The sequence below is a fragment of the Epinephelus moara genome, chromosome 11, assembly GCF_006386435.1.
Source record: "Epinephelus moara isolate mb chromosome 11, YSFRI_EMoa_1.0, whole genome shotgun sequence".
NCBI classification, from domain to species: Eukaryota; Metazoa; Chordata; class Actinopteri; order Perciformes; family Serranidae; genus Epinephelus; species Epinephelus moara.
This window is the reverse complement of record NC_065516.1, coordinates 15,485,900-15,496,602: the sequence shown is the minus strand read 5'-3', so window position 1 is coordinate 15,496,602 and position 10,703 is coordinate 15,485,900. Positions and strand designations below refer to the sequence as shown.

At 41.2% G+C, this 10,703-nt stretch overlaps 1 protein-coding gene across 1 annotated transcript in view; it reads right to left on the bottom strand.

The window, feature by feature from the left end:
- Positions 1-1,294: 1,294 nt before the first annotated feature.
- Positions 1,295-10,703, bottom strand: part of fam49bb (family with sequence similarity 49 member Bb) — a 45,164-nt gene continuing 35,755 nt past the window's right edge. Inside the window, exons 7-12 of the mRNA XM_050056561.1 lie at positions 9,922-9,999; positions 5,703-5,819; positions 5,524-5,603; positions 5,311-5,437; positions 4,049-4,119; positions 1,295-2,074 (exon numbers count right to left, since the gene is read on the bottom strand). Of these exons, the coding sequence (XP_049912518.1) occupies positions 2,011-2,074; positions 4,049-4,119; positions 5,311-5,437; positions 5,524-5,603; positions 5,703-5,819; positions 9,922-9,999 (537 nt within the window). The 3' untranslated portion in view covers positions 1,295-2,010. The remainder of the gene's footprint in view (positions 2,075-4,048; positions 4,120-5,310; positions 5,438-5,523; positions 5,604-5,702; positions 5,820-9,921; positions 10,000-10,703) is intronic.

Genomic DNA, 10,703 nt, shown 5'->3' with positions numbered 1-10,703 from the left:
CATTGACATTCCCTTGGAGTTGTGTTTGTGTCCACCTGATGACTATTAGTCCAACGTTCTCTCTTTTAGCTCTGTTTTTGGTCTCCACCAACTGCTCAGGGAAACATCTGGCTCTTTGGCAACTAAATGCTCCACTGTGTTCTCCAGCTAGCTGCTAAATGTGTCTGTCTGCCGTTTGGTGTTGTGCAGGTAGTGTATAGTTGTTTTTTTCTCTAAAAAACTAGAATTACCACCCTGCGGTTGTATTACTCTGCACACTAGTCTAGTTTCTCTTACAGTTTGAAATAAAACATGGATGCTTCATGCACATCTTTCCCCCAGCTGCAGAGTAGATCTATACAGTTTCAAGGTGGACACCCAGAATGAATGTCACCAATTCAGTGTCTGACCAAATGTCGTCCCTTCTGTACCTAAGACATGGCGCTGAGTAATGGCCAGAAAAGTGTTTTTTTGCAGAAAATTATGATGTCACAGTGAAGTTGACCTTTGGGATATATAATGTCATCACTTCATTATTTTATCCTATTAGACACTTTTGTCATGTTTTGTCATATTTAGCATGCATTCTTGGGTCAGGATCAAAAACATGTTTTGTAAGGTCACACTGACCTTGACTTTTGACCACAAAATTCTTATCAGTACAATTGACAATGACATTTGTGTCAAATCTAAAGAAATTCCCTTGAGGTGTTCTTGAGATATTGCGTCCACAAGAATGAGACAGATGCAAGGTCACACTGACCTTGACCACTGAAATCCAATCAGTTAATTGTTGAGTCCGAGTGAAAATTTGTGCCAAATTCGAAGAAATTCCCTTGAGGTGTTCTTGAGATCTTGCATTCACAAAAATGGACAGATTGACAGTGGACAACCTGAAAACATGACGCCTCCTGCCATGGCTGTCGTCTGTGGGGAGGTATAAGAACCTGCTGCCTGCTGCAGCAAATACAATGCTCTTAGAGCTGCGAGAGTCAAAGAAAACAGAAGTTGCAGGCCCAAAAACCACAACCTTTGGCTTAATGATGCTAAAATGCTAAAACTATTTCTTGTAGCTGAGCTCATTTCGAAGAAACTAAACTGCCTCAGTGTGTGTGTCACTGTGTGTATTTAATCAGGCTGTGAGATCTACGAGGTTCTTCCTCACTGTCTGTTCAGTGGTTGAGCGTGAGAAGGTGAATTTCTCTGAAAACCCAAACCTTTGCAAAAGAAAAAAGAAGGAAAAAAAAAAAAAAGAAAACCCTTCCCCATCTGGAGACGATGATGCGAGATAAGAGATCAAACCTGACAAGGCGGATTGTAGAAAACAAGAGTTCTCCTTTTAATTCCTCCAGCCACAGCATACTGTCCATTTACAGTACAGACTCCCAACTTTAATTTGATTTTGCACACATCACAGTTTAAAGTTTTCAAATGAAAAATACAACACAACTATGAAAAAAAGACATATGCACAAATTAAAACCTATAAAAAATATAAAAACAGTACTCTTAAATCTCATTTCGACAAGTACCATTTCAACAACATAATGCACAACAGAGCAGACAAATTAAACTGAACCATTAGTTTTTTTAAATAGAAGGAAAAGACATCATTTCATCATGCAGAGGATGTAATATTAAATAACGAATCAAACAAAAATAATATATACTTCTCTATATATCTCTCTCTTTTAAATTTTCAAGTCAAAGCACTCCCGTCCCTTATAGAGGGAAAAACAAGGTTTAAAAACACCAGAGGGTCCACAATGCTTTCATTAGCTGCCACTGTCGCATGGCCTTTATATCGAAAACATTACATCTCAGCAACATCTTTTTGGCACAGAAAAAGACGTTCATAATGGCAGTAGCATTTTGCATTATAAAAGAGGGCGGAGCTGTAGCTCTTTTTCTGTTATAAAATAAAAAAAGCAACAAAAAACAAAAAAGAAAACATTCTGTGCACCGACATCAGTCAGGAGAGTGGCGTCTCCCCCCAGCAGGGTGTGAGGCAAGCAGTTGTAGCAGCTCAGTCCTACTGCAGCATGCTCTTGATAGTCTTGTTGGTTGATTCATCATTTAGATGCTTAGTTGTGTACCTGCAGGAGGAGGTGTAGAGATCATTCACTGAAGTAAAATCACAGCACAGCAAGTCCTGAAGGCTTTGAGGAGAGGGATATTATCTATTCTTAAGTACTCTTGGGGGGCTGCTCTATAACATATCACAATTACATGGTTGAAACCTGAACCTCCAACATACAACACCTGGAATTGTGTGAGATGGTAGACCCATATTTATAAAGAAATGAAATCCTGCACTGAAACTGTTAATGCAACAAGAGAATTCAGAGACTCTAAAGATGTTTTGCTTGTTTGTGTTCCACCTTCTTTCAAGGCCTCTGCATTTTATATCTGCCTCCTCAGATTTTATGTGCATCCTATTGTACTTAACATTTTTTGTTTGAAAAAATACTAGGATTAATCGTGGTTGTATGCCTCCACAAGTAAAGTAGCAGTTTACATTCATGTGTGTCCAGACTCATATGAAGCCATGACAGCAGACAATGCCTCAAATATGGATGCTGCTGTAAAGAAGCTACAAATTCTAAAACATGGATACCTAACGCACATCTTTAAACTGGCAGTACAGAAGATATAAACAATCAGCACAGTTTCAAGGTGGACACCAAAGATTAGTGTCACCAATTTGAAAATTGTTTTTGCAGAACATTATGATGTCACAGTGAAGCTGACCTTTGACCTATTGGATACAAAATGTCATCACTTCATTATTTTATCCTGTGAGACATTTGTGTGAAATTTTGTAAGGATTAGCTCACATATTTTTAAGTTATGGCCAAAAACATGTTTTATGAGGTCACAGTGACCTTAAACTTTGACCACTAAAATCTGATCCATTCATTGGTGAGTCAAAGCAGACCTTTTGCCAAATCTGAAGAAATTCCCTCAGTGCGCTCCTGAGGTATTGCACCCATGAAAACGAGACAGACGACCCCAAAACATACTGCCTCTGGCCACCAGTGTGGAGGCATAAAAATTGGGTAGATGTCAACACAAACTTTGTGTTGGGAACTTTGTGAAGACACTGATGGAAGTTGTTTCAGCTACTGTTTGTAGTGGTTGTTTGTCTCTGTTTGCTCTATTGTTAGTCTCTATGCCTGTAATAGAGTGCTGTGTTGTGTGTTTTATTCCTCAAAAGCCTAACAAGGGACGAGGTCTGCAAATGAGCCACAGCTTCAAGTCCTATGCACATTGCATCATTTGCATTTTATGTAAATGTTAACAATGCCTACTTGTATTGTCCCTGTCAAATAAAATAATAAATAAATAAATACATGTAAAAAGGGGTCTTAACTAGACACTTTCTTTTGGACAAGCCAAACAGGTTGGACACCACTGGTAAAATCTATAACCATGTATTTATAGCTGCAGTGCAGTACAATATCCCACTTTAAAATGTGGTGGAGTAAAAGTATGAAGGAGCATAAAATGGTATAATTCAAGCACAGTACTTGAACAAATCTACTCAGTTTCCACCGCTGCTTATATCTACAATATTTTGTCATCTTCTGTCAGATCAGAGATGAAACCACTGAATGAAAATCTGGCGACTTGTGCACGCGAATGACTTCATGCGACCGTGTAGTGTCGACGTGCCTCGGGCTCCGATACACAGAAAGAGAGATACAGATGTTAGGTCGCCACAGAAATGTCCCCCATCATCTCGAGCAGCTGTAAGCGAGGCGAGGCAGCTAAAAATTTGGGAGGCTGTAAGGGGGCAGAGGTGTCAGATGTAATCGGCCTTTCTGGAGAGTCTTCGACACCCAGCCCAGATCTGGCACAGAGGGCTCACAGCTGACCGAGTCCCTGCTGGACTGTGGAGAGAGTGAGTCACTGAGGCCTGACTGCTGCTCATGAACAGGCACCAGGATCATTCAGCTCACAGCATGAGCAGCCTTCTCCCTTTCAGTCAAAGCCATGACTGTGGCTACAATCACATTACATGCTGGGCTGTGGGGGGAAAACTCAATTTGATTTCAACATAAGCTTACCTGAGAGCGTTGAGAAGGCCTTCTACGCTGTTCGGAGGCTGATCTTTGAGGACTTTGATGCAGCCTTTCATCTGTGGACAGGAAACACATTGTTAGCTTCATATAGAGAGCTGTGAAGAGGGACAGTGGAGGGAAGGTGGCCGGTCAAGTACAAGGTACTTCTATTTTCCTTGAGTATTTTCATTTTATGCAGGTTTGTACTTCTGCTCCACTACATGGAGAAGGTTGTAAGGTTTTTGAATGCAGGACTTATACTTGTAGTGGAGTATTTTTACAATGTGGTATTAGTGCTCTTACTTAAGAGAGGATGTGAATACTTCTTCCAACTCTGAACATTAATGCTGGGACAATATGCGTAGCTTCCGATTGATACTATCACTCTTCTCGGGTGCCTATTTGATGTGAATTGCAACAATCAACCATAAACAGAGCTTCAATAGCAGCTGTAGCAACTTGAATCCAGCCGGGGGAAACCCAAGCACTGGGGTTCACAGCCAGTTGGGTCTAATCTGTGTAACTGCAGCAACAGAAGGTTTGGTGATCCGGCACTAGGCTGGCTGAATTTGAGTTGTTAGTTGAGCAGCTGAGGGTCTGTCTCCTCAGTAGAGCTCTAATCTGGCACAAAAAGTCTGGCCTGACCCCACATGAACCCACGCAGTTTCTGTCCAAGCTCGACCTGAGCCCAACCTAAGGCAGGAGTTTTACTCTCATGCCCAATTAAGAAGCCAAACTTTTACTGTAAAAATGATGTCATGTTGTGTTATGTCATGTATTTTTCTCTTAGTTTTCATCCTTATCTCTTGCGCACACTCTGTCTCTTACCCTCTCGTCTCTTCTTGTCTTAATTCGATCAACTAAAACGTCTGCAATTTATCAACAAGATCTGCCCATTTCCGAAAATAAAAAAGAAGAAACGGTTAATTGGTGAGAATTGGTGAGAATTGGAGAGACTCAAGCCCAAGGAAAAAAATGAGAAATCAAAGCGCAGCTTGCGTCGGGGCCCAGTCAGGCTCAGGGGAGAGTTAAAGCTCTACTCCTCGGACCGTCCATAATTTTCTGATTCCTTGCTTCAGCTTTGTTTTTCTTGAAACGGTCACCTTACTCATAGACTACCACAATAAGAGCAGCAACTTATTTCAACCTCTGCATTTGAATTATATCAATCCAGGCATTAAAAAGTCAACTAAAAATTGTAAAACAGAATAATGAAAAAAAAACAAAAAACATTTTCTCCCCACCCTACTGAACATGGCTGTACTCACATCAATTTTGGACGACTTTGCGAAAGCTCCTACAGGATGAACGTAGTCATACAGGATAATGACACCGACCATCACCCGGAGGCAGAATGACACCGTCTCCTCACTGGTGAACCGGCTGCGGTACTCCCTGAAAAGACAGGACGCCATTATAAGATGCATGAACACAAAGAACAAGAACTGAAGGAGCTTTTAATACTGCAGGAAGTCACTTACGGTGTTTCCAACATGACTTTACACACACTCGCCATTGTGCTTAAGCAGTCTGTTGTATTCTCGATGGGCAGGTTCTTGTTCTGTAAATAAATAAATTAATATATAAGCAGAAAAGCTAATGAGAGGATGCTACTTCATAGGTGCTCAAAGTGCTCACTGCTTTCTCCCGTCACTCTCACCTCTGATACAAATTTCGTCGTGCCGTCGCTTAATGTTTTCAGCATGGGCGTGGCATCGGCGTAGAACAGAGATATCCGATTGGCCAGTTCATTGTTGACTTCATTTTCACCCTCCGCCTGACAATCATTTAAAAAAAAAAAAAAATACATTTTATTGTGAAATTCCTTTTTTTTTCTTGCATCTCTTCAGGTCAAAGTTCAGGCTCTGCCACCAAACAGATCCTGGAGCTCATGAGGACTCTTTATCCCACATACACAGTCATTGAAACATCCACCCTGATGAGCTGAAGGGACGACTGCCGCAGCAAACTTTCTCTCCCAAAATAACTACTATCCTGAATGGTCAAAAATAGTTTACAGAGGCTCTGTGAGGAGCATACATGAAGAAAACACCACTGATTTTATCTATTGGTTCATTTACGGATTTCCTCTGCCCACTGTAGCTCTATGTGCCCATTGTGAAACTGAACACCATGACCTTTACAAATACAGCTTGCATGTTCACAACAAATAGAAAGCTAGTATAGTCTCCCAAAATCTGGACTGAACTCAAAATCAATGCAGACCTTCCCACATAACACTTCACATATTACATAGGAATATATCTTCCTCTGGTTGAGCACTGCATGTGTTACTGTATCCACATTCTAAAGGGATACTTTGCCAATTTCCTCTGTATCATAGCAATGTGGGTAGTATGTATTAATGATCTTACCAGCGCCAAGATCTCCCTATGGGACGACTTGTTTTGCTGGCTGTTGCTTGAACTACAGATTGCATTTCCTCTTTTTTTTTTGTATACTCGCCGCCACCACGGACACAAAGATTATAGAAGCGTATCGAGACAGAGAGCTGCTCCTCTCTCTCTCAAACACAGACCAACTGAGATTAAACTGTAAAACTATGCAGTGCTGATTATATATGAGCTGAGATCATGTTACTGCGTCAAAACGGACAAGCTTGCATTGCGTCTAATGGTCCAGTGTGGCGCAGTGCATTCTGGTAACTGTAGATTTTCCACCTCTTGAGCAAAAGCAAATACCACAGCCCCTTTTCTCTGTTTTCTCTGGTCATGTGGCACCTATTGCAAAAGTTCTTCTACTGCATAGACAGCACAGTTTTAAGAAAAGACCATCTTGTGACGCTAATGTTAGCAGCGAGATGTTATCAAAGTTTGCAAAGAAAAGGAAAGTTGAAACGACAAGAGAGAACCAAGGAGAAATGGAGTCCAGAGCTAAACCTGAGTGTTCGTAATGCAGCTGACAAAATGAACATCTGGATCAGCGTCTCACACCTTTTGTGGACAGGTTCAAGGCTCTGTTTAGAGGGAAACTGAGTCAAGCCACCTCGATGTCTTGTTAATGTGTCTAGTTTTTGTTATGGACAATGTACTGACATTTATTTAGTCTGTGTGGATTAATATGTTGACATTAGTATATCTAGTAATGCTGCAGCTGTAGACTACTCTTCACTGTGAAATGACAATCCTGTTATTAAAATATATAATCAGCTAATTCCATCTGAACCTCTTAAAGAAAGCATGAAATATAACATTTTATCTGGAAATATTAGAAGTTTTGTTTGGCGTCACGCTCGTCGTTGTCGTGCAGCTCCAATAGACTGCACATAAAAAGGAATTTAATTAAATAAAGTCATAACTGAGGAACACTGATATGAACCCCATCACCGAGCCCTGCTGCTCCTCCTGGTTCCCCAGCTGACTAACACATCCTGCTGCTTTATAGTCTCAGACTGAACGAGACATTGAAAACACCTGGCGGCTAACAAAGAACAAGGTGTCTCTTGAACAGCCTGTTCTAAATTTGTCTGCATATTTAAATAATAAGATCGTTTCCTGCCTTCTTTTTTTTTTTTTTTTTTTGAGAACACTGACAGAATATGAATAATCTCCCAAAAATTTCAAACCAATTCATGTTTTAACAAATGATGACATATGAGCTCAAAGACTTTGTTACCGCGGGGACAGATGTGTTTCATCTCAGATGTCTGAATGATTCAGTTGTCTGAGTGGTGACTAAAATGCGTCTGCTGCTGCAGTTGTGTGAGAGGACAGCAGCCTGAGCATCTCTCAGCAGTGACAGGTCCTAACGACAACTTGTCTGGGCCCATTTGCCTAATGGCACATTCTGGTTTGGAGAATAAGACCTCCTGTCAGACGGTCGAAACTAAGAGCAGTTTGTTCTGCGCACACAGGGACGCTGGAATCTCACCATTCCCGCATTAAAAGTATCTTTTAAATGTCCTTGAAGCTGCTGAATAAAGATGCATCTGGTGAAGTGTAGCATGCATGATATAGGGGAGTGGATGTGTCCTTGAATTTCCTGTGAAAGCTATTGTCTGCAATCAATACAGGAAACATCCAACACTCTAATAGCATTGGGTCCATTGTTTGGCACTTTAACCACAAACAATATATCAACTTAAAGGGACAGTTCACCCTAAAATGAAAAATACATATTTCATCTGTAGTGCTGTTTATCAGTCTAGATTGTGTTGGGATGAGTTGCTGAGTGTTGGAGATATTGGCCGTAGAGCTCTCTCTCTTCTCTCCAGTATAATACAACTAGATGGCACTCGGCTTGTGGTGCTCAGAGCACCAAAAGAAACTCAATTATATTCCAGAGAAGACAGACATCTCTATGGCCGATATCTCCGACACTCAGCATCTCAAAAACAATCTAGAGTGAGAAAGAGCACTGCAGGTAAGAGGAGAAATAGGTATTTTTTACGTGAACTGTCCCTTTAAGGTACTGCGGGAGGTCGTTAATTTGGTCCACACTGAAAAATGTGTCATTTTAGATCAGATCTTGTAGAGCTGTAAACATGAAGTCATATGGACTGATTAATTGGCCAGCTGTGGTGATGTCATCCTGCATCCATGTAGAGCAATCAAAATCTTAATTCAAATGCACAAATCTTAAACGCACCGCTATTTTTAAAAGGGTTTTATTGTCTTGGGTGTGATCTGCTGTACAGACTCCACATGACCTGTACTTAAGCGTTTCATCTCTAGAGGGTTTGGGGCCATGCTACTGATTGGGGATCAGTTTCTGCCGCCACGCACCGCTGCCCGACACTCTGTGCTTCAAACTCCTTGAAACTCCCCGTGGGGCTCCGACTTCATGTTGCGAGACGCTTCCTGCCACACTCATCCTGACTCCCGGCAGCTCTAACAGTCTGAAAACTTCAGCCATCACCCCTGCCTTTCTAACTGATGGGAGTCTGAACTGAGCCGGGATTATAATGAGAACTGATGGCTTTAATCAGCATCAGGTCTGAGCACAGATGAATCATGATGACGCATATTTTTGGTATTTGATCAGGACCAGCGTCATGGAAACATTAAAGGAATACAAAACCAAAATTTACTTTTTTTTAAATAAAATAATCTCATCAGACATATCTGCTGAATCTAATGATAGCTGACATACATGCTACCCTTGTTTGCATTGGTCAGTGGTGAACTTTAAGTATATTAAGTACTGGACTTAAAGGTTTACTATGCAGGATTTTCCGAAAAACAATATATGGACTCATACAAAACTATTCTCTCTCAGTATGACCCACTTATGACCCACTAGAAGTGCATGGTGGTGTATTTATCTGCAGAGACTCTGCCATCTGCCGATATTTTCTTCCTATTTTGCTCTGTACAGGATGTTCCTGAGTACATCGTGCCGGTGAGGTCGGGACTTTAGAAGAAGTTAGTAAGCGGGTGTCAAACTGTAAGCAGCAAGCGTCCAGGAGGTAGCTATGGAAAGTGCCACAAAACAGCACTGCCTAAACGGCAAACTGACAATTCCTGCATTGTTTACCTAAGAACAATTTTGAGATACTTGTACTTAACTTACTTTTTATTCTGCTACATTTATTTGACATCTTAAGTTACTTTACAGATCTAGATTATTAATACAAAATATAAATCAAATAAGGAATTATTATAGGTTAAGATACCCAGCAGTTTATGAAGTAATTTCCACCTTTTCCAGCTGCAACATTAAAGTGATGGACACCTGAATGCATCAATGATTATAATCCTGCATCCATGCTTTATCACCACAAGAAACTCCTTTCACTTACAAGTTGCCATGTGACCCATTGTTAATATAAAAACATCAATTGTATCTGCTTTAAAAAAAGTTTTCTTTAACTACAGCAGATTCACCACCCAGAGAGTAGAGGGACGCAATGTTCTCACCGGTACGTTGTTGATCCGCATTCGGCTCAGGGTTCTCCTATAGTAGCTGAAGTCATTCTGAATGGCAGGATTTGTCATCTGCAAAAAAAGACAATAGAAATGCATCTAAAAAGAGACATAAAGAGAGTTTCTCTGCATGTCTGTAGGTGGCACCGCCCGCAGCAGGACATTCAGCTCTGGTTCAAACGCGCCATCGTCATGACACAATGTTTTAGCCAACAAGGCAGAAACATAGCTTTGGGGGGAAACGACATGAAAAGAACATGGATACAATTACAGTTTTATTTGGTGAACTGGATTTGAATCCTCTGACACTCATCCCCCTTTTACATCCACGTCTCCGCCATCCCGTCAGGAACTATTTGGTTGTTTTGCCATTACAGTCAGGCTTTGCATCAGTATAGTTTGTGACAAGAGGGTCAACAATTATAGAGCTGACAAAAAAGTATGAAAGGTCTCATTAGGCAGAGAACAAGTGCAGGCTAAAGATAAGAGCCACAGGAGTCTGTTTATTTATTTGATTCCTACAAAAATATAAATCATCTGGTTTCACCGTGAAGCCAAACTGACCCCTCAAATAGAAGCCGGCCAACCAGAGAGCTTCTTTCAAACGTCACCACCAGTGAGAGCTCATCATGTGGTTAATTATCCTCATTCCTGTATGAGCCTGTCACAGTCAAAGCTGCACTGGCAGCATGCTAATCCCGCTACAATGGACTGGTGCTCAGTCTGTGTCCACTGTGTGCACCAGGAGAGACAGGCTGCTCCGCCAGGGAGGGGCT